Source organism: Hippopotamus amphibius, chromosome 14, assembly GCF_030028045.1.
Source record: "Hippopotamus amphibius kiboko isolate mHipAmp2 chromosome 14, mHipAmp2.hap2, whole genome shotgun sequence".
Taxonomy (NCBI): Eukaryota; Metazoa; Chordata; class Mammalia; order Artiodactyla; family Hippopotamidae; genus Hippopotamus; species Hippopotamus amphibius.
The window spans coordinates 50,542,764-50,570,650 of NC_080199.1; the positions used below are offsets into that span (position 1 = coordinate 50,542,764).

General features: G+C 37.0%; 1 protein-coding gene across 1 annotated transcript; it reads right to left on the reverse strand.

The window, feature by feature from the left end:
* Positions 1-13,540: 13,540 nt before the first annotated feature.
* Positions 13,541-14,788, reverse strand: LOC130836001 (testis-specific Y-encoded-like protein 5). Its single transcript, XM_057707981.1, is given in 1 exon segment — positions 13,541-14,788. A coding segment is annotated over 1 exon segment (1,248 nt).
* Positions 14,789-27,887: the final 13,099 nt, after the last annotated feature.

A 27,887-nucleotide genomic window follows, 5' to 3' on the forward strand; every position in this document is an offset into this window, starting at 1 on the left:
TCTGGTAATCACATTTTCAGTCATGATTCATTTGGCTCGATTATTCTGCTAATAATGTTATCTGTGCTATAATATAAACATAATATCAGTTTCCGCTGAGATATGTAAATTACAGATTGTTAAGCATTTTTTTTCTTGAGGATTCTTTCATTGTCAATTAATTGGTAGAAATGTCAGCTATTTTAGACTTCAAGATTCAGTACTGTGGTTCTTAAAGTATATTCACAGGAATGAGTGTGTGGGAATCCTAATCTTCCTACAATAGGATTTGGATAACCTAACTAAAACAGAGAATTGACCTGAGAACTGATTATGTGGGTAATTATTTAGCTGTGTAAAAATGGCACAATTCAGTCATAAATATTTTCCATACATGGGAGGATGAGTTGAAATTTGTCTGATTTTCTTAATGGTTAGTATTTATTAGGTGATTTCTAGTTTCCAGAAATTGGGTTAACTGTTTTATATGCATCTTCTCATTTAATCCTCCAGATTACCTTTATAAGTAGAGTTAAATCCCTATATCAAGAATGAGGTGACTCACTTTGTTGTACAGCAGAAACTGGCACAACAGTGTAAAGCAATTATACTCCAATAAAGGGCATAAAAAAAAAAGAATGAAGAATGTGAGGGTTGGGAAACTGAGGCAATCAATCCAACTTCACAAAACAAAGTACCTGTACAAACTTCACATTTTAAGGAAGTGTCATAGGTCAGGTACTTCAGAACATCGATTCTGAGCCAGAGATAAGCAGGCAAGAAGTTTACTCCAAAGTGTTGGTGAGTTCACCACCTTTGGAAGAGAAAGGAAGAAAACAGGACTGTCCACAAGGAGAATTTGGGCTAAGATGCATGCTCAAGGAGGCGTTACTTCATTCTTCAGGGAGCTTTCAAGCTAAGATAGGCTTTTGGAGCCTTTTGAAATTTGGGAGAGGAGGACAGTTCATTATATACTGGTGTCACTCAGTCATTCATTATGTCTTGCCCTGGAAAGGGGATTGGCCTTGGGCAAAAAGGCATTTTCAGCAAAGGTAATTCCCAAAGAGGCCTGAATGCTGAGGACTCTCTGCAGGCAGCACTCCCAGCAGTGGGGGGAAAATCTGCCAGTCCCAAAGGAGGATTTGGGCAATCTCATAACATCCATTACATGTATATGTATATGTGTATGTATATACACACACAGACACACACACATATATATATATATAATATTTGCTTAAAGTACTGATGAAGCTCTGATTCATATTAGAATTTAATATGTAACAAATCTCAATAAAAGTTCTTAAAAAAGAATTTAATATGTAACAACATGAAATTAAATTTATTAAAATGTAATGATATCATGATTGGAAGATAATTTCTCAGTTGCATACTATTTTAAGTTCAGACTTTAAGATAAAAACAAGGGCTTTCACATAATAATATGTAATAAAGCAATAGCTTGCTTTGGTCAGTAAGACCTAGTGGAATTCTCTCTTTAAAATTGTATAGGTTATGTACGAGGGTGAGCCAAAAATTATCCACACTCTGGCTGTAGAATTTATTTTAATTAGTTTTTAGAAAAGACAAATGCATCATTTTTTACGTAATCTCCTTGCTTTTCAATACACTTTGTCCATCTGCCAACAAGCTTTTGTATTCTCTCATTAAAAATGTTTTATGATGAGCTGTGAGCCACAAATACACTGCTGTCTTCACTTCTTCATCAGAAGTGAATCTTCATCCTCGTAGGGCTGCTTCCAGGGGATCAAACTGGTAAAAGTCCAATGGAGCAAGATCAGGGCTATAAGGGAGGATGCTTTAACACCTCAAAATGAAGTAATCCACAACAAACTTAGCTTTCCAAAATTTTGTGCTAGATGGGTACTGAAACAACTCATGGAAGAGTATAAACAGAAGCATTTGGATATCTGCAAACAAAATTTGGACTGATACTCTAAGGAAAGTGAAAGTTTCTTAGAATCATTACTGGTTATGAGATATGGATTCATCACTATGAGCCTGAGAGTAAATGGCAGAGTATGGAATGGAAACATCCTCAATCGCTGGCTAAGAAAAAGTTCAAAAGTCAACAATCAGCTGGAAAATTGATGGTTACACTTTTCTGGGATTTTCAAAGAACATTGAGAATTGTATCAAAACATTATCAGGAAAAAGGTTCAACAATCAACAATGCTTGTTACAGTGATATGCTTATTGAAGAGCCTAAACTTCAGATTAAATGCAGAGGACTGATATCCAAGGGCATTGTGATCTTGCATGACAATGCACACTTCTCCCCACACTATAGACACTCTGTAGAAACTTTGTTTTGAAGTGTTAAAGCATCCTCCTTATAGTCCTGATCTTGCTCCATCAGACTTTCACCTGCTTGGTCCCCTGAAAGCAGCCCTATGAGGATGGAGATTCACTTCTGATGAAGAAGTGAAGACAGTGGTGCATTCATGGCTCATAGCTCAGTTTAAAACATTTTTTAATGAGGGAATATGAAAGATTGTTGGCAGATGGACAAAGTGTATTGAAAAGCAAGGATATTTAGTAAAAAATGATGTATTTGTCTTTTCTAAAAGTTAATTAAGATAAATTCTACAGCCGGAGTGCAGATAATTTTTGACTCACCCACATGAGTTGTACTGACTACAAATTTGCTATATTTCTTGCTGTTGTTCATAAAACAATAACAACAATTTAAAAATGCTTTTGGACCACATGTCTACATGTGTACATACTCATGGATTTTATCTATATACAAAATATTGATAATTAAATATAACTTTAATTGGACAGGATAGAAGAAATATAAATTGTATTTTTAAATATAGAAGTAAACTTTTTATGCTAGTCAAACTTCTATTCAAGCTGAAAGAAGAAAAATATATAATAGATATATATATGTATATGTATATACATGTCAACTTCAATGAAAAAAGTGATAGTAAAGATTATGTATATGCAAAATTAAAATATCTCATATGATGTACATTCTAGAAATGTCTTCAGAGGCAGATGAATGAGAAAAGAGATAATTTTAGCTAGAATGGGTTGTAATGGGAGGTTCAATAATGAAAAATGTTTCTTTCTGCTTACTATTTCCAGTTCAAAATACTAGATGCCTTCTGGAGAAAGGCTATGAAAGAAAATTTACTTATTTCAAGTGACCTGCTTTTCAAAGTATGGGGTTTGCAAACATAAAAATATATTTTAAAGCATTAAGAAAATATTTTAAGACAATATATCATATTTTAAATAATATAAAATGTTTAATTAAAAATATTAATAAGTTCTCATGTTAGTATATATCCTACACATTGTATCTTTGTCTTAGAAACCAGCATGGTACAATAGAACTTTCTGTCTATTCTAGCTTTAATTTAATTTAATTTAATTTCTATTTTAATTTAAAAATCCACATGTGGCTTTTGGCTACTGTATCAGACAGCACATTTATAGACCATTTCTGTGGAAGACAAATGTAGACATTGTAATTGCAATGGAAACAGGAAAGTGACTCATATACTGAAGAAAATATTAGGTTAGTAAAATATTGTGGGTGCTAGATTAACTATTGCAGATCCAAACTACTGCATTAGGAGGCTCACCGTGTACTTTATGAAGACAATTCAATAAATGGTGTTATGACCCTAACCGACCACTAGGAGGCACTGATTTGATAACACATAAGGAACAGGGAAAGAAAAGCCACTCTATGAAATAAACATGCCAGGTTAAAGGGTCTTAACATTGACAGAAGAAGACTAAAGATAAGTGTTGCGAGTTTGACCACTTACTCTTTATGTTTGGGTGAATAGTGTCAGTGAGCCAGAAATAAAGGTTTTAAATAGCATGTGTGTTCTCAGACAAGCAGTCCTCCTACAGTATTTCTGCTTTGAATGCTTGTCATGAACATGATAGGCAGGAAGCCATGGCAACTAGAAATATATGAAAGGCATCAGAGAGCCTTTCACTCTGCCGCTATGACAAATACTATATTTGCATTTTCCTGATTTACCTAAATTAAAGCTTTCAAATCCATTTGTGTAGACTTTTCCTTTCTTTTCTTTTATTAATACTCCTTTTTGAAAGATAAGCACACCCCCTAGAAGACTGGGAGAAGAAAAGAGAAAAAAAGACATACATTAATTTAGTCTTATGTAATACTCTGTTTTCACAAATAATTTCTAAAGAAAAAGAAAGCTACAAACAAATACAGTTCTAGTTGATATTATTTGCTTCCCAACGGACATGCATGTGGCACATAAAAACTTATGTATAACAATAAAATAAACATTTAAATGTCTATTAATTATAGTTTGGGACTGCATTAGTTATTTCTCTGCATAATTAAACAAATGCCTAATTGACCTTAAACTCAGACTTTAAAAACTAACAAAGGAAATATATCAAACATGTAGAATTTCACGGAATGTTTCTCCTCTCTCTCCAGTCCTTACTTAAAACAGTATCTTGCTCCACTCAACCTCTATTTTATATAAGGCTGATTTCTGATACAATAGTAGCCCAAATCTGCTTATTTCTGGAGGGATTATTTTCTATGCTATACGAACACTTTGGAGACTAGTATATACTGAACACTATAGTATTCTTAGTTTACAACTGAAATACATTAACAGTATACAAATTAAAAAATAGAATCTTTCCTCCAAATATAAAAGTGTCGAGCCCTTGGTGTGAAGACTGTTGACCCTAGATTTTGCAGCCTCCCTTAACTGGAGGACCATTCAACTCTGCCCATTGTTAATTGCAAATTTGCTTGTCTTCATCAGAAATAACAGAAATGAGATTCTGATGAATTACTTCTGTCTATAATCCAGCATCACAGGAAATCTTTATCTGAGAAGAAACAGGTTTCATTTTGACTGTACAAGGCAAATATACTAGAGTGGTTAAACATGGGAGCTCTGAGGACAGTTTGCCTGGGTCCAATTTCAGCACACTTCCTTTAGTTATGCTAGTTTTCCCTCTATATGATGGAGGTTATGATCAAACCCATCAGATAAAGGAAAATCACTTTGCAGATCACCTGGCATGCAGTAAGCACTTGATAAATGTTAGCTGCTATCTTTACCTTCATCATCTTCATCATCATCTTCATCATCATCATCATCTTTATCTTCATCATCATCATCATCAAAGCAATTTTAGCCACTCTAGTTCAGAAAAAGGATCTTGCTGATCATTTCAATTTCTTTCAGTAATTTGGCAGAGTACAAGTAGAAAAAAAAATCTAAGTACTTTATAAAATCTTTAGAGAAAATTTTATGTACCAAAGGTTTTCTAAGTTTTAATTATTTTTAATATGGCAGCATCAATTTAAGAGTAGAGATTCTATGGACAGCTTATGGTCCAAATTTCTTTTTTTATTTCCCTCAATTAACTTTGTGTGAATATTTTCAGCACTTCTAATAGATTTCCCATTCTTGTGTTAGAGGTTATGCCAAACTTCAAACAGCCTTTTAGGGAAGTTTCTCAAGCTTGTATCCAACTATTGTTCTCTGAAAACTAACACCAAGCAGATGCTGTCCCCTCAAGAAAACAATGTAATGTTCCTCGGAAAACTCAAAGGGATAATGAAAAGGACTGAAAAAAAAAAAGTAGTGAAAGAAAAATAAAGGTCATTTGTAAAATCAAGAAAGGCAATATCACAGAGTAATTCAAAGTTCAGGCTCAAGAGCCAGATTGGCTTGGCTCTGATCTTAGCTTCTCACCTCACTGGCTGTGTACATTAGTCAGGAGACGGTAAGTTTGGCTGTGATAACAAACACATGCCAACTTTTTTTCTTGATATAGGATAACTAACATTAATTTCTCATTCACAGCTCTTGTATCTTCCAGGGCTTTCGAAGGTACTCTTCTCCACATCTTCTTCATTCATGAAAGCTTCTGCTTGGCTCATCCTCCAAGATCACACAAGTAGATAAAAGAAAACATGGTGAATTTTATGCTAGTTCTGAAACCTTATGCCCAGAAGTGACAAGTACTTGTCACTTGTATTAGATAAGCCAAGTATCATTGTCATATCTGAATTTAAGAAGGAAATACATGATTCTTCTAAAGAGAGAGGACTCAAATATTAATGAAATAATAAGACAGACAAATGTATTGGATGACTATGTAACAATAAGTAAAATTTTTATCCTTCAAGTTTTCTTATCAGTAAAGTAGGAATCCTAATAAACCTATTTCATAGTGTTGCTGTGAGAACCAAAAAAGATAATACTTTTAAAGCACTAAAGAGATTTATCTGAACATGACAAGTAGTTAATTAATGGTTTTTGCTACTCAGGTCCCATGTGAGAAAAATCATAACTTAAAAACCAATAGTTTCTAAAAATAACTAAGATTTTAACAATTATTTCACAAGTGATAATTGATATACATACAATTGTTTTAGAGGTAGTATTGTGCTCATTTGACAAATGAGACATTTAGTTAAGACTGACCAAGTCATGGCTCAGCTATAGCTCTTCTGACTCTAGAAAATGACATATGTAAAATTTAGGGGGACCAAAATTGAAAAGAGAGCTAATGAATCATCTGCCCAGAAAAATATATATGTGCAAAATTTTCAAAATTCACTGACTCCCTGAAATACAGGCAGATTAAGAACAAATCAGAAATAGACTCATGGATACAGAAAACAAACTAGTGGTTAGCAGTGGGGAGAGGGGTGGGGGATGGGCAAGATAGAAGGGAATTAAGAGGTACAGCTACTAGGTATAAAATAAATAAGATACAATGATGTAAGGTACAGCACAGGGACTATAACTAATATTTTATAATAAATGAAGTATAATCTCTAAAAATATCAAATCACTATGTTATATACCTGAAACTAATAACATTGCTAATCAACTATACCTCAACTAAAAAAGAACCTCATTGGGACTTCCTAGGTGCCAATGCAGGGGACACGGTTTTGATCTATGCTCCAGGAAGATCCCACATGTTGTGGAGCAATTAAGCACGTGAACCACAACTACTGAGCCTGTGAGCCACAACTACTGAAGCCCACGTGCTTAAAGACCATGCTCCACAACAAGAGAAGCCACCGCAATGAGGAGTCCTTGCACCACAATGAAGAGTAGCCCCCGCTCGCCGCAACTAGAGAAAGCCCGTGAGCAGCAACAAAGACCCAAAGCAGCCAATAAATAAATAAATAAATAAGAATTAACCTCAAACAAACAGAAAAGAACCTCATTTGTAGAAATTCTTTCTGATGGAAACTCAGCCTTACATTCAACTTATATTTTGACCGTAAGACTAAGCTTCCATCAGAAAGTTATTTACATCTTTTAATATACATTGCTAAGTCTTTAAGAGGAGAATAAAAGTAGCTTTAATTATTTTTCAAAACTATATGAACAAAGTTATAAATTCATGGACCATCTAATAGGAGTAGCTTCACATTAAAAATAAAGAAGAATCAATGCTGGATATGGATGGAACTTATGATTGTCTGGAATGAGCCTAATCCTATATTCAAACTCTAGTTCTGTGATCTTACCAATGACTACCTCAATTTATCTGTCTGGTTTTAGTAGTGATCTTCAAATAGAATCTTCTAATCAGAGAGCAGACACCCAATCTCCCTCTGTTCATATACACTAAGGAAATGCCATGTGAGGATGTAGTGAGAAGGTGGCCATCTATAAGCCAGGAAGAGAACACTCACCTGAAACAAAATGGGCCAGAATCTTGCTCTTGGATTTCCCAACCTCTAGAAATGTGAGAAATAAATGTCTCTGTTTTAGCCACTCAATCTGTGGTATTTTGTTACCGTAGCCCACACAGACTAATCATCTCCAAAACATTATTTTGATTAGAAACAGGTCACAGGTCCTACTCACACTCAAAGAGAGGGAATTTACACAAGGTATGAATACCAGGAGCTGGAGATCATGGGGGTCACATTAGAGCCTGTCTACCACTGTTCTTTTTTACTTTTTGTTACTTTATTACGCATGCATCCTGCTTTGGGACCTATGGTAATCCTTAGAACTATTCACATATATTCTCATTGTGCTTCCTAGAGCATGATGAGTTTGTGCTTTTTGGCTTTATTTGAATTTTGTCACCATCATGTGACTTTGACCAGTGAAATGCTAGTGGAAGTTATTGTGTCACTTTTGAATGGAAGCTTTAAAAGCAAGTAAGTGAGTCCCCTTGTTTCTTTCCCCTTGCTTTGATGATTATGAAAGCATGCCACAAAATGGAGCCGCTGTCAGCCTGGATCCTGGAGCCACTGGGATGTGCACAGTCACACCCTCAAACTCTATTGGACATGTAGTATGAACAAGGGAATAATTTATCCTGGGTTAAGCTAATAAAATGTTAGAGGTGTTTGTTACTGCAGCATAAATCATGTTATTCTGATATGGAGTTTTGTACATGCTTTTTATTCTTATATGTTTACTCCACTACATTTTAATCTCAGTGGGAAAAGGAACCATCTCTGCTTTGTTTACCCCATGATACCCAGGTTTTAATAAGTATTTGGCATGTGGTGGGAACTCTACTAATATTTATTAAATGAATGAGTAGGCAAATAAATGCATCTGACTTTCACTAATTTATTTATTCATTTGCCTCACTTTTCCTGGAATGTGGCAGATATTCTATAATTTTTATCAAATTATACTGATTATTTATCCTGATGATTTCAACATCCTCTCTGTTAACTCATTTCAAACCTTACCTTCACCGTCCCTTGACTTATATTCTAAAAAAGTTGACCTTATCATCTGTTAAGCAACTTCTTCATATGATCACTCATACACAGAACATTCTTATTTTCTCAATCCCTGAGTTCTTGAAGCCTGAATCCCTCCTACTCTATCCTTTCTCCTCTTTCTGCCTTATTTTTATTTTTTTAATTAAAATTTTTTTTTCTTCCTTTACACCTGTTGCAATACTTATAAGATAAAAGTCAGCCAGTTGTTCAGCAGAATAACTCCTCCTGAAGCTAAGGCCAAAGCACTTTCCCTCCGAGTCCTCACAAAGAGGATTTGTACAGTGTAGGTAACAGTATCCTCAGTCAGACAGAGGGATGGCCAAGGGGTGTTTCCTGCAGTGATCTTTCAACCAAAGGCAATAAACTGAAAGTGTGCTCTTTCATGACTGACTTCTTCCACCGAATGTGATGGTTTTGAGGTTATCTGTGCTGCCACGTGTCAGCTCTTTATCATTGCTCTTCGTTGCCAGATAAGATCCCCTTGTAACTGAGAGTATTCTGATCTCCTCTGGTTCTATCAGTCTCACTGGGGTCACTCAGTCTCTGGGGTAAACGCTCAGTCCTGCAGGCATCCACTCCATGGCTTGGCCTCTCCTGAGATGGGGTCTGGGTGTCCAGGAAGGCTGGGACCCGCAGGTCTCCCTCCAGGCTGTGGGCTCCCTGGGTGCCTGGCCGCATTCCCCTCTCCCTGAGCACTGGGAGCTTGGCTGCCTCTGCTGCTCGCTGCTCCATCTGCGTCTGTTCTGCTCACTTGACTCACACCAGCCTGGAGCTCTCCTTATCTGACCAGTCCCCTTTTGCCTCTTGTGCCACAGCTTCCACATTGAGTCTCAGCCACATCTTGCACCTCTCACCCTGATAACCTGCATCATGCGTGGCACAGAGGGGTTTCTGCATCCTTCCCTGTCACAGAGGAGGGGGATGCCCAGGAGCAATACCCCAGGCATGGTCACTGCCATTGTGTTACAAGGCTGTTGTTATTCTGCTGTGGCTTCCCTGCCAGTGCCGGGCCATGCGGGGCTCTATGTGGGGGTGGGCACAGCCCTTGGTGTTTCATGTCTTTCCCTCCAACTCCTCTTCTGACCCCATCCTCTGAGGCTTCAGCTTCTTGGGGAGAGGTCAGGACACATGGGTCGGCCTACCTCTCAAGCCGTCTCCCCCTTCCCACTCCCCACTGTACCTGCCTTATTTTTAAAAGGCTGAAACGAACACAATATTGTTAATCAACTGTACTTCAGTTAAAAGGAAGATTAAAAAGCTGATCAACCTGATCATAAGCTCCAATTCCCTAAGCTCTTCCCAGTTTAACAGCCCATTAGCAATTTTTACACCAACCCCATCATCACTGCTGGTATATTTTATTCTCTTTCCTGGGAATTATGAACATCTCAGTCAAAAAGCACAGTATACCTCCCCGAGGTCCTTCAGTTTCTAAACTGCTCTCACTTTCTTCTGTAAGTACACTGTAAATATGCACTTCTAAAATGACCACAGATTTGTTTCCTTTTCTCCTGGCTTTGAGGTGTGAAATTCAATGGAGAATAACTCTCTTGACTGCCTTGATTAGCATCTATGTAACTTTGTAGGACCTATCTTCTTGTATTGTGAATAGATGTCACAGTGTTTGTCTCAGTTTTTTTTTTTTTTTTTTTTTAACAGAGATACAGGCTTTTATTTTTTCCATCATACATGCAAGCTTACAACTATTTATACTGTTTTGGAACAAACGAATAATTGCATTATTACCAAGGTGTCAATTACCCAGTAAGACAACCAGTTTCTGATTACTTTTGGGAGGTTATTTTCACAGAACACAGCAACAATTTCCAAATTACACTTTCAAGCCTAGAGTTATATTATGAGACCAGGACAAGCTGATAATTCTAATAGTCACACAAGTCTCCATCTTACATGGGAAAAAAGACTGATATTCTGGTGAAAGGTCTCAAGTAAGCACCTTATCAAAGACTGATAAGTCTTTGAAAGAGTTTACAACAGAACAGTCTCTCTTTCCTTTTGTGGTTGCAGGGAAAAGACAGCATCCCCTTTGTCTCTTTTTGAGACTTCTTGTTAATTTTGAAGACTTTCATTCCTAAGGCCCATCTCTGGAACTTCATTAGTTAACATGAAAAGCAAAAAGCAGACCAGACGTGATGATGATAGTGCACCCTGCCACCATCACCACCAACACAGAGTCCCCATCTCCCAAAGCAGTCCTTGTTGAACGGGCACAGTGTCTTGGACTTTTGATAAACAATACAGGCAGGAAGAGGGAGATACAGATGAAACCAGGTTGATCATAATTGATAACTGATGTAGTTAGGTGATGGGCACACGGGGTGCAGGGACCATCCTCTCCACTTCTGTGCATGTGCATGTCTGAAAATGTCCATAATAAAGAGGAAAAAGCTTAAAAAAACAAAAAAACAAAAACAAAACAAAACTAAAAAGCAGACCTGTTCAGTTTTATATTCCCATCAGACAAAAAAATGAGGAAAGTGGTAAGATTTACTTAGAGACAAAACAAGCAGCATATAGCATTAAGCTTCCACATACACAAGGCCAAACCTAGAACAGAGAAAGCAAACAAAGTAACATTATTCTGTTTTTGTTTCTATGATTTATAAAGTCCACTAATGAGAGAGATTGGACAAAACTTTGGGCATACCCTCACCGAGGCATCGCATTTGCCCACAGCCCTTTAATTCTCCCATCCCCACCCTGGGGAAGGTCCCTCCCTGTCCCCTCCATCACTGAGAGACAGGTGTACTCTCCCTGAGGCTCCTCATGCTATTTCTATCTGCTCTTCCAGGCCCACTCTACACCAGACTCATTCCCACTCTAAGTTTTTACCCAACTCCTTTGCCCAAAACACCCTCTCGAGAGCTCTGAGTCAAGCCCTTGAGGAACTCAGAACAAGGTCTTCCATAAGGAAAGGGAAGTTAGCAAGTGGAGGGCAAGTGTAGACACAATCCTACTTCCCCACCCTCAGAGATGAGGGGGAAAGAGGCACAGTTAAGCCTGGGCAGGGAGGGCCCAGCTCAGCTTTTACACCCACTGGAAATGAGCCTTGGAGATTCAGAACAAGTCCTGCCCACTTCTGTCCCCATGCCCCAAGAAAGCCTTGAGATTCCCCCATATTGGAGACTAAAGCCTACTCCTACAGGTATCTGAAGGTAGAAGCCAAGAGAGCAAAGGACTGCTGAGGGTGGGAAAGCTGGGGAATGAGGTTCCAGAGGGCCAGAGGCTACCACAGAGGAGGAAACAGCAGGAGGAAACTGGGTCTTCAGCGGCAGAGGAAAAGGCCGGAACAGGAGTAACTCTAGTTCACAACACTGCTGCCTAGGGGGTTATCATTCTAGCAGATGCCAGCCATGAAAAGAATTATCAATATCAGAATTATAGTGTGAACCCAGGAGTCGGGAGCAGCGTCTCACCACAGACCCACTTGGCCTTCTGGCTTCCTCTACCCTCTTCCAGCCCAGTGTGTGCATGTGCGTAGCAAGTCCCCAGCTGTTTCCCTAGCTATATGTAGAAAACCCTGGTTTTATCATTGTTTTGTTTTCTCTTTCTGAACTGTGGTACTATTAAAACAAAAAAACAAAGTAAGGGAGGGAGGGGTGGGGGACAGGACAGGGAGAGAGGGAAGAAGGGAGAGAGGGAAAGGAGGGAGAGAGGGAAAGGAGGAAGAGAGGGAGGGAAGGAAGAGTGAGGAAGGAGGCATGGAGGTGTGAGCTGAAGTAGACACAGGCCCACAAATCAGCAAGACCTCTTCCCCAGCAACCCCACCATAACACTTTGGTCATGTGTGAGGAAGGGATGAGGGGAGTTGATAATGGTACTTAGATTACAGATGAGTCAGTCCCCACCCTCACCTGGAGTCACAGCTTGATGACAGTGAGCACATCCACACATACCAGCCTGCCCATCAGTCTGGCAGCCGGTAGGGTTCCTGGAAGCCTAGGGAGGATAGGTGTGTGTCTCATGCACTGGCAGGGGGCCTGGGTCCACAGGCAGTTCTTGAGGTCCTTGTTGACCAGGAAGCCAATTGGGGCCAATAGCAACCTAAACAAAACTCAATGGCCTGATAGTGATGGGGCAAACCTTGCCGAAGGTTCACCAGGAGAAAGGCCCAGAGGCAGGAAGAGATGCATGATGGTACAGAACATGCAGCATACTGTTTCTCACCCTTAACCTCATCCATGTCCAGAAGGGCAGCATGGGCCCCCGGCCAAAGCCAGAGATCCTATAGGCGGCACCTTGGCTGGTGACCCTAGAGCAATGGAACAATCAGTTTTGGCTGATGGCCAATACTATGTGCACTAGCTTCATTCTGCTGTGGCAAGAGAAGAGCCTGTCACAGATGGCATGCATGGCCAGCATGAATGCAAAGCCCAACAAGTCATGAGCCCTGAAGCAGCAGAGCTTAAGGATGCACTGGTCCTCTTGTTGGATGACTCATGAATGTCCACATTAAAGACAGGTGGGAAAGGCCAGAGCCAAGAACAGGGTCCAGGCAATGTAGATAAAGGCAGCACACATCTGAGTCATGAGTGTTTAACATATAAACAGTAGGGGTGAGATCACGTAACATGTGACACTAATGTAAAAGAGCAAGAACACCATGGGGAGGCAAAAGAACATGATCATAAATGCCATATTCTTGTAACTAAAGTCCAAAGGAAATACTATGCACAGAGGCCAACGTGAAGAGAAGGCAGACAGCCAAACACATGTGGTCAGTCAGGCACGGGTCCAGCAGGAGGCAGCAGGGGGACTTGTGCAGGATCAGTTGGACTTGTTTACCACAGGCTGTGGGGTCTCCACTAGCTGCCTTGCTGGACCCGGCCTGCCCTCCTTTCCTTTCTCTGCACGGGCCCCTTCACTCATAAGGTAGTACTGCAGGGGATTGGGCCGCAACTCCTCGTTGATGATCTCCACAATCTTGTCAGACTCAATGGAGCTGTGGTTGGAAAACCACCCAAAGAAGCTCCGGCTGCTGTCTGGGTTCCCCTGGCTTAGGGACTGGAGATCATGCCCTGGGAGCCACTGGATTGGAGTAGACTGAGACACCACCTGACCGGAAGGACTACACCTATATTCCTTGATGAGCACCTTATTTTGGAACTAGGGGTTGCGCCCAAAGTAGAACTTGATTTTGTAGCCCAGTCTGGCGAGGCCAAGCTCTTCCACCTCCAAGCTGTTCAAGTAGCTGAGTACCTCTTTATCTTGGTTGTTCAGAAAGGATGAGAGCTGGGGGTGGTTCTGAAAAGCCTGCCCTCAAAAGCCCGGGATATTCTGGATGAGGAGGTTTCTGCGCTCTAAGTGGTGCAGCCGCAACTGCCCAAACTTGCGAGAGAGCCGCAGGTAGGCCCTGTCCACCTGGGCGTTCATGGTCTCCAGCTTTAGCTGCACGTTCTCCAGTGTATCCATGCTGCCATCTGTCGCCGGGGGCCCTGACCCTGCATCTTTCTCTATCTTGTTTTCCTCTACCACTGGAACAGAGGCAGACTCCCCAGTGGTCCCTTTCTTGGGCTTCCCACCGGCCACGGCCGGAGACCCCTTCCCCACCGCGCTACAGGTAGCTGGGGCCTTCTTCCCAGCAGGGCCATGCCGGTTTCCAACGCGGGGGCCATTTTTCGGCCTTCCCACGCTTCCCACGGTTCCCACGAAGACTGTGTCTGCGGCCAGATGCTCCGAGAGGGATGTGGCCTTCCCCGGGCCGGGCCTGGCTGTGGCCTGCCCGCGATCCCCCGCAGCCCAGGCCCCGAGCGCGAGGCCGCAGTCCAGGGGGAGCCGGCAGGCGCCCTCCTCCCCGGGCCGGCGGGGCAGCGCGGGGGCAGCGGTTTCCAGGCCACCCCAACCCGCGCCAGCCTGCACCTGTGCCGTCTTGGTCTCCTCCCCGAGCCTCTGGCACTGTGGAGGGTCCGGGTCGCGCGGGGCGTCGTCAGGAGCAGCGCGGACTCGGCCTTTAGCGCGGCCTTTGCCTCGGCTTTTGGCGCGGGAGGACTTTCTGCCCCTACTTCGGCCGCTCATGGTGGGAGCGGACCCGGCCTCAAAGCCACGCTGTGACCCTGTGGCCCCTGGCGCCAGCTCACGGTCCCCATCCAGCGGGCCTCTCCATGGCAACTTTGTCTCAGTTTTGACTGTGACTTTTTCAAGGACAGTTTACTTTTTTACTCATTTTTGTGTGTGTTAACCATAATCTAACAAATTGGATAATAAGCAATCAATAACAATTTATAAATAAATATTGAAAATTAAAGTGAAATGATATTAAATACAGCCATCAATAAGTTATACATACATTTGTTCTGGAATGTAAACTACTAAAAGACATATTTCAGAAGCTCATAATTGTTTGAGAAGGCTGGATGAAACTGAGGGTGAGCTAATTTTCTCACTTAAAAGCCAGTCTTAAAGACCTTGGTCAATTTGTTTAACTTCTGTGAGCCCATTTTCTCGTGTATTAAACAGAAAAAAGTAATATTAAACATGCCATTCAGTTGATATAAGAATTAAATGAGGTAATACCTTGCACATACTTTATGAACTGTCAACTCCCATGCGAATATAATAAAATCCGAGTTTTTTAGCACTCTGCAGAAACCAGCTGCCTCCTGAGCTTAAGTATTTTGTTAATACCATTTTTCTAACACCTATGAATTTTCTATCATCCTCTCTTGTTGCTGAATGCAAGACAGAAACAGTAGACACTAAAAGTCTTTGTCCCCAAATTTTGAAGGTCTGTAGGTAGAATTTTAAGGAAATGTGTACAGAAAACAAAATATGACAGGATAATTATATGCTCTCCAATACTGGCTTCAAAAATATGTCAGAAAAAAATAAGCTTAGGAAAATAGGCCCGTAAGTTCAAAGAGGTGGTTATTTAATACTATATTTTGAAGAAATTGTATAAGAATAGCTCATTTGTGAGAAAATGTAATCCCTCTTATGTTACAAAGGTTACAGAATCTTTATCCAATGTTGTAACAAAAGTAATTTTATTTCTTAGCGCTCCAAAGGACTATTTTTGTTACCTTCCTGATTACTCAAAAACTCATAGAAAATGTTAACATAGCCGTTTCTAACTATCCTATATTTTCTAATTTACAAAAAAAGAAAAAAATCTATCTTTGTTTCAGGGACTAACCATACAAAAGATTTTCAAAATAAATTACTGGATCAGTTGCTAATGTGAGAAAATTGCATATGGAAAATTTTATTTTGATATATTCTCACCTATTCCTAAGTAGTAAGACCTGCTTAAGGATACACCCTACCTATTTCATATTGTCAGGAATTTTGAGAGTCTGTTATGATAAATTCTCAATAGCTTTCTCTAACGTATGTTAAGGAAAATCAACTTAGGGAAAGTTTAATGAGCCATATTCTAAATGGTGTATTTATCCATACATTTATATTGGATTCACAAGTGAGAGCTTAGTACTTATGTAGCAGTTTTTAAAAAAAAAAACAGTTATGTAATATATTTTTCTCTTACTTTGGTTAAAGATGGAAATATAATATCCTCACCATATTGGAATAATTCTCAAATTTCTTGTTTACCCTTTAGGGTACTGCAAAATAACTATAATACATGCACTCAGAGAAGGTAAGGAATATTTAAGGGAAAATTCAGTAAATCACTTCTGTTGAAACTAACTCCAGGCTGAGCTTGCATAATTTTATGTAACAAGTTTACATGTATCGAACTTCCTCAAAGTTTGTCAGCTCAAATTCCCTGTGATTTTATGCCTTCATGGTAGCAAAAGTTATACGGATTTTAAGGTAGATGTCCCAATACAATGTAGGTAAAAGAACTCAAAACAGTAAGTCAAGTGGCAAATACAATAATTCTGTTTTGTCACTATCTGATTTTAGGAAAAAAGTGTTTCTGGCCTTTTTCTTCAACTAAAAATCTACTTATGCTTCTATAATGACCCACTCCTTGCTCTAAAATTCAACCAATACTTTGGTAATTATGGACCACAGAAAGTTTTGTGGTGGTATGTGTTGTTAAAAATGTACATCTACTGAACTTCCTAGGTGGCGCAGTGGTTAAGAGTCTGCCTGCCAATGCAGGAGACATGGGTTCGATCCTCGTGCCAGGAAGATACCACATGCAGCGGAGCAACTAAGCCCGTGAGCCACAACTATTGAGCCTGAGCTCTAGAGCCCGTGAGCCACAGCTACTGAGCCCACGTGCTGCAACTACGGAAGCCTATGTGCCTAGAGCTCATGCTCCGCAACAAGAAAGGCCACGGCAATGAGGAGCCCATGTACTACAATGGAGAGTAGCCCCGGCTTGCCACAACTAGAGAAAGCCTGTGTGCAGCAACGAAGACCCAACACAACCAATAAAATAAATATAAATAAATAAATTTATTAAAAAAATGTACATCTACTTTGATCACTATTTGTTACCATGGAAGGTGATATATGACATGGGTGTAAAGGAGGAGACTAGAAAGGTAGAGATCTTCCAAATAGAGGAGGAAGTCACTGTTAAAGAATCTGGGAAAAAGAACTTAGTCACTGGAGACCAACAAATTTAGTCTCAATTAGCACTTTGAGTTTCAGCTGTTAACTACTTCACCTCTCTGGCTTTACTTTCCTGATTTTAAAAGTCAGTATGATGTTCCCTGATGGAGTTGTATAACATGTATAATATATACATTTTGTTTACATGTATTACATATATAATATGTATATATGTATTATTGATATGTGTGTGTGTGTGTGTGTGTATTAGTTATATAAGCTGAAGATGTTGGCACTGAGCACACGCTATTTTTGTTTTGCTGTGTAGCCATTGAAAGTTTAGTTAGGATATTATTTAATAAAACATGGCACATGTAGAATGACTTTTTATTTATATCATGAACTCATTAATTTTTATTTTGAACATCTAAAATGTTTTTAATACTGTTGTGGGTACCACAGAAGATATAAAACTAAATCAGATTACGTAAATAAGGAAACTAACACTAGGATCTTTACACTTTATTTGTCTGTCTACCCAAGTTAGGGTCTCTTGAATTAGACTGTTGCATCGTGAATTATCTCTAGATTAACTATAGAGAGATTTAGCAACCTTAAAGAATGAGATAATTATAGTTGCAAGTGACTTGAGATGCATAGACTTGTTGAGCATTAATAATGATTACTAAGATAATTATTACTTCGTATGCTACTTCATTAGCTATAATTTGACATGTAAAAGAGATAATTGAAGCATGAAAGACAGAAGTGGGTAGTAGCACTAAGGTTATATCAGAATTTAGCCTTCATGCCCTTTATTATTCCACCCTCCCAGGCACTGATCACTCTTCAGGGCTGACATTTCCTATGCAATTTATACACTTCTCTAGTCTTAAGATTTATTTATTAAAGGCCTTGCATGAAACCACATAAATTTGGTCTCTTTAGAAGCCAGTGAGACTGAGGAAGGCAGTCAAAGGGATAAATGTCATGTGGTAAGTTTTAGAAGGCATTGTCCCTGAGAATAAATAATTTTTAAATTTATGGTTATAACTCTGCTTTCCACTCAAGGTTAGATTCTCTCTCTCTCTCTCACCTTTGTAAATTCAGCTATAATTTACTAATATTTGCCGAAATGAAGTGCTGTCCATGAGCATTGTTTGGAGTGATCTTTTACCTGATCCATCTTCTCCAAACCATTTCTTTCGTATTTGCTTGACTGAAGATTAAGGAAACTGTAAGGTCTTCTTAGTTTCAAAAATCCAATATGGGGGAGGGGAGCGAGGCTCAAGATAATCTTCACTGTTATCTCTGATAGGGGCAATGCATAGTAGGTGATTAGTACCTATATTACCATTTTCATATGTTTCTTCTATTTTTCCACCAAATCCAAACTGGCCAGTACAGAGATTTTAGAAGGGAATGAATAAACAAACATCAAAGTAAAACAAACCAGACTCATAAGAATGAGAGCCAGCATCCTGAGGCTCTATACGCTTCATGATGCTCTGGGTAAATCTTTTATAAGGTTATTATGAACAATGAAAAAGGAGTGAAGATGGTATCAGGGAAATCTTTTAGAAATAATCAATCTTCTGTAAGTCCAATGATCTTTTAAGGTTATTTTAGAAGTAGAAAATTTTCTCTTTCTTAAGTAAGCAAAATCGTACTAACCTATAAACAACTAAATCTGATGTAGTTAGATATTGTGATGACTTTATTTTTAATCATTGTGTGCACTTGTGAATAGTATATGTATTCATCTTTATCATAATTTTTGAAGGGTATGGGGCCTTATACAATACTTTGTTTCCATATTTTCTCAGAATTATTGATACTAGTCAATTGAACAGAATTAGTGTTTTCCTTAAAACATAATTATTACTCTAAGTAATCATCAAATGGTAATAGTTTTATTTTTTAAATACATATTTATTATGATGCCTAGAAGTGTGAACATTTTTCATAATTTTTAAAAAAAAATTCTTGCTCTATTTTTGTATTTTATTAAATTATTTAATAACTTATAATAAGAATAGAGAAAGTTCTAACTAACTCACAAAGCTAGAAAATCCACAGTCAGACTTGTCATTGCATTGTAAGTCACACCATTGTGTTAATTAGGATCATTTTACTATTAGTGTTCTAACTGAATTTATTTGCATAAGAGTTGCACTATTTTACTGAAATATAGGGAGAAAAACATTCAGGAAAGAAGAGATGCAGTTTTAAGTGAAAATATACTTTTATATTTACTCACTTAGTATTACTCATAGCTAACCATTCCCTTAATGTAGCTGATGTACTTTTATTTGGAGAATTAAGACAGATATCAAATTATAGTCTTGTTACTTTAATAATCTACCAATATTTCACTTGAATTGTTTTTCAGTTGATTCCCATTTTAAAATGACTTATTTGATAACACAACTATCTAATTTCTATGCTATGAGTCTACCTTACCTCTCTCAATGACTGGATGTCAGTATTAGCACATCACTGAAATTTATTTAAACTCCTTGCAATTTCTTTCAAAACCCCAATAGGTTTAATGCATGCTATTTACAAAAAATTTATTATATTTGTAAAAAAATATTAAAATATCTTTACTTTCAAAAAGATAAACACATTGATCATTTTCTACAGATCACTGGGAATATTTATCAGGAGTCAAATAGAAATATATCCAACACTTTTATTATCTGGCAATCAATAATATGATACCATCATAATTTTGGAGAATTTTTCCTTAATCTCTGTGTGTTTTATCTATAATGTACTCTCAACATATGTTAGTAATTTTCTGTTAATATTGTTGACTGTAATAGTAGAGTATTATTCCAAGTATAATCTTTTATATTTTGTCTTTTCCATATGACTTTATAGATTATAGTAATTTATACCTCAGAGCTTTAGAAAGTGGAAAGTTTCTTTTAATCATTCAGTGGCTGAATTTGGGAAGACCAGATCTGCAGTCTCTCTATAATACCCTGTGCACAGATATATGACAACTTTGTCTTGAATGCCAAGCCTCATTATTAATTTTCTTTGAATAATTATGAGAATTATTATTTGTATCATCTAATTCAGGATTTAATTCTCAAACTTGTTTGTCCTATTTTATTTTGGAAATATCTACAGCTATTGTAGTAAGCAATTCTGCTGCAGAAACCATTGCTTGTATATTTTATCAGGAGCCCATACTTCCTTGCTAATCACCTAGATATGTAATGCTTATGCTTCATAATATAAGTGATTGATAGACTCTGAGGATAGAGGGCAAAATTCAAGGCTATAGAATATAAATCAGTTTATCTCTCATTAGAAACTCTTAAAATTATAATCATATGAGATACTTCATGAAAACAGCATTCTGTGGTCTGCCAATTTTGGAAAATATTGCATAAAGATGTCTAATTAGGAGATTAATAATGGATAGACTGAAGGCTTTGAGTTCTTCTGTCTTAAGGAAAATTATATACCCTTCATTAATCTAGCATTTCTCAATTTATTCACATAATAATACTTTTTCTTGTAATAGCCAGTCACAGTAGGAAGATTCTACAGAATATTCAATCAAAAATATTAATACATTTATGAACTATTTCATCTTTACTTTTTTTTTCACCTTTTTTCTTAGATCAAAAAAAAATACAAAAAAACCCAAAACGCTCTTTCTCAGACTCAGTACTATTCATTTGCTTCTCCTTTCCGGCATAAGCCATTGATACTATTTTCTCCACCCCACCCCTTATACCTACAATAACTCTATTGGTTTCTTCCATCTAGTCTACAAACATATGTAAGTTCTCTTGATTCTATAAAGTTTTTAAATATAATATGTTATGATTCCAAATTACCAAAATGATAAACTCCTTGGTATATCAAATTTACTTTATAATCTGCCTTTCGAAACTTTGCTACTTTCCTTCATTCTCATGTTTTAGCCACATAGCAACATTTCCCATATACACTGTAGGTTTCTCACTTTTTTTTCCCTAGCTCTTTCTGGAAAAATCCTTTTCCCTCTTCCAGATGATTCAATACTATTCAATCAAACATGTGCTCATGTTTTACCATTTCTAGGAAGCTTTCCCTAAACTTTTTTTTCTCACCAGGAATAACAAGTTACTTCTTTCTAAATAACTTATAGTCCTTAGTACAAACCATTTTTGGTCAGTGTATAAGAGAATTATTCACATGTCTTGTTGATTAGGACCTCTTTGAGGGAAACAAATTATAGCTTATTGTCTTGTAAAACCAAACATTATTACTGAGCTTATAGATTGATAAAAATTTGTTAGAATTTTTAAAATAAAAACTAATTAATTTTTAAATTTTCTGTTTTGAAATCAAAAAGGCATCTTTGGTTCAATAGACTGTATTAGACTATAGCTAACATCTACTCTTTTCTGTGTACATTTTAACTTTTATGTAAGGTGCTCTTTATTTCAGTTCACTTTTTGTTCACAAAAATTAACTCAAAATGGATCATAAGCCTAAATTTAAAGTGCAAAATAATAAAACTTCTGGAAGACAACATAAGAGAAAATCTAGATGACCTTGGACAAGGGGATGACTTTTTAGATACAACACCAAAAGCATAATCTATGAAAAAAATAATTGATAATCTAGACTTCATTAAAATTAAAAACTTTTGCTCTGTGAAATACAATGTGGAGAGAACAAGAAGACAAGCCACAAACTGGGAGAAAATATTTGCAAAAGACACATTTGATAAAGGACTATTAACCAAAATTTCCAAAAAAAAAAAAACCCTCTTAGAACTCAACAATAAGAAAACAAACAACCCAATTAACAAATAGGCCAAAGACCTTAACAGACACCTCACTAAAGACATACACATGGCAAACAAGTATATGAAAAGATGCTCCATATTATATGTCGTCAGGGAAGTAAAAATGAAAACAACAATGAGAAACAACTACACACCTATTAAAATGACCAAAATCTTTAACACTGACAATGGTGAGGATGCAGAGCAACAGAAACTCACATTCATGACTGGTGGGAATGCAAAATTGTGTAGCCACTTTGGAAGATGGTTTTACGGTTTCTTAGAAAACTAAACATACTCTACCATATCATTCAGCAATCACACTCGATATTTCTCCAAAGTAGTTGAAAACTTATGTTTACACAAAAAACTGCACACAGATGTTTATAGTGGCTTTATTTATAGTTGCCAAAACTTGGAAGCAACCAAGATGCCCTTTAGGAAGTGAATGGATAGATAAACTGTGGTACAGCCAGACAATGGAATATTATTCAGTGCTAAAAATAAATATTATTCATTGCTATTATTAATGGCTTGAGTTATCCAAAATACATGGAAGAACCTTAAACACATATTACTAAGGAAAGGCATACTTTATAATTGCATTGTGCTTTATAGTTTTAAGAGCCTGCATGTATTAAAGTCCATAAACACAAACAAATAAATACAAGTAAAAATACTTTACCCAGTTTTCAGAGAGAAAGTATGAAGTCATACATTTTATTTCTTTTCTGGAACAAATAGTACCTTTAGAGTCCTAGAGTTGGGGAGAATCATCTAAATTCTAAATGTTTCTGTGTTTAAATGGAATCATTTTAAAACTAAGCATTGTGTCTTAGGTTGGGCTTTCCCAAAGCAGACAGTGAGGCAAGGATTCTTGTGCAAATTATGTATTTGGGAAAAGAAATTTTCCCAGGCAAATCTCATGAAGGAGTGGATGAAGCAGGACAGATAGAGAAGAAGCCAAGGAAGAAGACATGGGTAAAATTTCAGGAAAAATCTCAAGAGTATAGCTTCAGCCTGGTACATCAGGGAAGCTCTGCTGGGAAATTATGACTTGAAAGCAGTCAGTAAGCTGGGTTTTCATATAACTGTACCTATTAATTCTTATCTCAGGGGTGCTAGGATTGTGCATGCAGGGTGATGTGGTGTATCTTCCAGGCAATTCTGGCTCTCTTTGGGCTCTAACACACCAAGGTCTCTTCTCTAAAGAGTTGCAGCTATAGGTTATTGTAAGGAAAAGCAAAAGTACACCAAAGCTAGAGGAAATGAATACAGAAGGCTAAAATGGATCTGATAGGTTCTGGGTGGGACAACAAAAGTATCAATTAAAATGAACAGAACAGTGTCATCCTCATTTACAGGTAGAAATCTCAGACAGAGATAAAACAGTGATTTCTTTATGTAATGGGGCAGCTATTGAAGCATGAGTCTTCTGAGTCCTGTATATTTTAATGCTACTTAAAAGTGTACCCTTTAATTATTTGACCAGTTGACTTATGCCACATATAGGACCAAAAAGATATGTTTATAATTAAGACTACCATTAAACCCTACATTTCTGTGCATCAGACTCAAAGGGTTCTCTTCATTATGCTGGCCATTAAAAACTTGGGTATCTGTTCTGCCTTTACAGTATTGAATTGTCTGGGCTGAGAACATTGTCCCAGAAACCACTCATTATCTTCCTGGGTCTGTGGAAGGCCTCTGGTCTTAATCTCTTTTTCTTTTCTGCAGAATTCCTAGTTTTTATATGATGTCCTAATTCCTGTAGTTTCAGGCTTCCTGATCATATATATCAAAATATTTTCAACATAGAGAACATACCAATTAATGAAGTTTTCAATATCTTGTGAACTGAAAATTTAGGTAACGTAATTTTATTACCAGGTAAGATTTATATACATTTTATTTACCCATTGAACAAGAAAAATAATTATTTACAAGATAAGTTGTCTTAATTAAACTTTACATTGTACAAATGCATTTGAATATACCCCCCACCCTCACAAACTTTGTGAAAAACTTGCAGTTTTAAAATGATGACATTTGATAGAACGTTTCCAGATTATATTGTCCTTTTCCTCCAACCAGCCTCTAGAAACCTACAATTTTAGTATTTGCTATTTGCTCCAGATATGATGTTAAATTTATTGCTTTATGCTGACTCTGATAGAGTTAGGCTATGCAGTTTTATTTGTATCTTTCTTGTCACAAACCTTCCTGACTTTTGCTACCACTCATTCATTTTGGTCCCATTATCGACTGGAGAATGAAGCAGGAGTGATTTACAGGGTGACAGAAGGCCCAGGCTTGTGGCCTTCCTCACAGTTTTCCTGAGCTTGCTGTGTGGGTATATATAGATCACTCTGACACTTTTTACAAGTCTAGGCATTTGTTTATTAACACCCGGTTTAGAATCTCTCTGTGATGGTTCTGCAGCAAGACTAAATTAATTAGGTTTTTTTTTTTTACTATTAGCATAGAAAAATGATATTAAAAATTTGCTACTGCTTTTTAAATGTCTTTAAAATTGTTCCTTGTTTGTATGAAAACATAGAACAAGGATGAGTAAGCTAATTTTTCACACAGCTAAGTAAGTTCATGTTGCTTTTGCAAACAACCTAAGAATTCATCATACTTTGGTATTTTATTTATAGTTGAAAAATAAAGTCCTCTGACATCTGATAGTTGTAAAATATTGTTGCTTTTCCAAAGTGGGGTTTTAGTTATAACCATTAACTATTTAAGAAATCAATGGAAATGAAAAGTTATTTGAAAACATTTTTATGCACATGGTCTTCATGTCACTATGCAAAGACATGGACTATGAAAGAGCAATTCAAAATAATGTAGGTGGAAACAACTGTTACCTTCATAGACACCTTAAATTTTTTATTTATTTAGGATCAGAAGCTTCAATAAGATTTTAACATAAAAATTGAAGTGTTACATTCCCACTAGATGTCCAAACACAGAATTAGCAATTACTCTAAATGAATATTGAAATAATAGACTTTTTTAATTTAAAAGAATAAAGTTATTAGTAATTGTTGGACTTCTCTCCATTAATAACATTTTAAGAATACTGACTATCTTAGTGTATACGAGGCACTGCTATTTAATTTCTCAAAATAAAATATTCATTGATAGGCATAAAGTAAACAGAAATAGTTGGAGTCCTTTGTTATGATATCTTTGTTTTTTTAGATACGGAAATAAAGAGAAAGAGGTAATTAGTAAACATAACTGTATATTTAATTCCTGTAGAATTTTGCTCCCTTCTTATCTATTTTATCCAATGTCTTTAAACAGTTTGTCAGAAACCCTGATTTCTAAAGGCACTTCTAGCTACTGTAGCAGCAATTTTAAAATTTTATGAATAAGAATCACTTTGGAAGCTTAAGTCTTTCTATTGTAGGTGATCCAGAAGTGAAACTTACAGAAACACTAGGGTAGAGGCTGATAAAAATTCAGAATTCTGAGTACTATCATTTGAAACTTGAGTTTTTGGATTTTTAGATCCTGTATTTTAGAGGCTGCTATGGAGGAGTAAGGTAGAAGCAGAGGTGGGTCTGTCAATCTCCAGTCTTTGCCACCTTAGGAATTCTTCACTTTATAAACCTTGATGACTTCATGTTGGTACTTCAGGTTTCCTGTGATGTAGGTAAGTGTCAGTTCCTGTCCCTAAATGTGGTCTTAGTTATATTCATTTCTTCTCTCACTCTTTTTTTTTTTTCTTTTTAATGAATGCTCAATTGGCCATTTAGTTGGTGTGGTGGGCAAAATACTGTCCCTCCAAAGATGTCCACATCCTAATCACCTCCACCCCTGAATAAATTCCAGTACAAGACAAAATGAAATTTGCAGATGTAATTAAGGTTACAGACCTTGAGATTGTAAGATTACTGCGGATTATCCAAGAAGTCTGAGTTTATCACATGATTCCTTGAAAATGAAGAACCTTTTCCAACAAGGTTAGGGAAAAGACACTAAGGAGGAGGAAGCTTAATAGAGAATAAAACTGCCGTCGCTGAATTTGAAGATGGAGGAATGGGCCCCGGAGCCAAGGACTTTGAAGGTGAAGGAATGAGAAGACTGAAGAATCTGGGAATGTCCTTCAGTCTTACAGCACAAGGAACTGAGCTAGGAAATGGTCCATTTTCTAGATGTTAATTCAAGTGAGCAGGAAATGGATTCTCCCATATAGCCTCTGGAAAGAAATGCAGCCCTGCTAACACCTTGATTTTGGCTTAATAAGGTCCTTACTGGACTCCTGACCTACAAAACAATAAGATAATAAATTTGTGCTATTTTAAACCACTGGATTTAGGGTAATTTGTTACAGCAGAAATAAAAAACTAGAATAAGAAGGCAAATCTATTTTTCTTTGAAGTATGTTCATTCTTTGAAGTATGTTCATTGTATCTTTTCAGTTAAATTTCCAGATTAACTAAATATATATATGTATATGTATATATGTGTGTATATATATAATAAATATATATATATATATATATACATATACATATTCAACTTCCCTTGTATCTTTTAGGATCTAACAGGCTTTCCGCCTGATTATTCCAAACATATTAGAGAATATCATGGGACAAATATCTATCAACTATTAAATGCAAACTATTCACAAAAGATTCAGGGCACTAAACTGGAGCTAACAGTGATTTCCTGTGAAGTATTGTTAACAATTTATTGACTGTGTTTGTTGATGAACGTTTTGGTGCAGGACTTACCGTTCTGCCAGCCATACAAATGAACCACGATGCCTGTTTCACAGCTTGCACTGTCTCCCTCCTTGGCGTACAAACCCAGCTTCAGCATGTGGGCTGTTAATGTCACATATTTCAGACCTTGACTGTTGTTCCTATTTTCATGTTCTCTTTGCACACATTATTTCTTCATGTATTCCTCTGGCTCTTCAGGGAAGTCTTTTTATTTTTTGCTGTAAATTTTTCCCAATAGAAAGCTCAGATGGTTAATAGTCTTGCTTGCACTATTGCTTAAATATGTGATCATAAATCTCTGTTGCAACTTTTATTTCAGGTTTTAGAGCTCAGCATCATTAAGAAGTTATTTTTTCTTAGGAGTAACTAAGTCTTCATTTGTAAGATGTTGGTGCTATCAATGATCTCAGGGGACAGATATAGTACAGATGGTTGGGAGGCTTTATTTGTTCTCACTTATCAAAAATACAATAAGGACTATTTTTCACATTTTTATGATTATTTTCAAAAAACAGATAATTTAATCTTCTATCTTCTGATAAACAAAATAAAACAAAAGAAAAAAAACAGCTCAGTGCCTTACAACAAGTTGTCAGCCCAGACTAAAGTGTCTACCATTAGGATAAGATGTTCTTGTGATGGAAATATTCAAAAGCTGGTAATTTCTGAAGCATAATTCCATTTTATACTCATTTTAATGAATAAGTCAATTCACATGCCAAAGTATAATATCAATGGGGTAGGAAAGATTCCTCTCATAGAAGGAAGTGGAGGTCATGTGGCAAGGGGTTTTACAGAGAAGGGAATACATAATTGATACAGTAATAAAATCTAGTGTACTATATTGCTAATACACTTAATATATTTCTATATGATGCTCCATTTTGCCTCTCATTTATGAGTAAGGAAGTAAATAATTCTCAATTTCTGGAATGTGTAAACCCTGCAGTAACCCAGTTTATTATTCTCTCAGATATGGCTTAAGCAAATACTTCTCATTCAATTGTTCAAACATTTAGAAATCTATAGAGTAACAATTACAACATGAAATAAGGTGTTATATTGGACAATGTTATTTTTAGTAATCATTAAAATTATTAAGATTTATTGT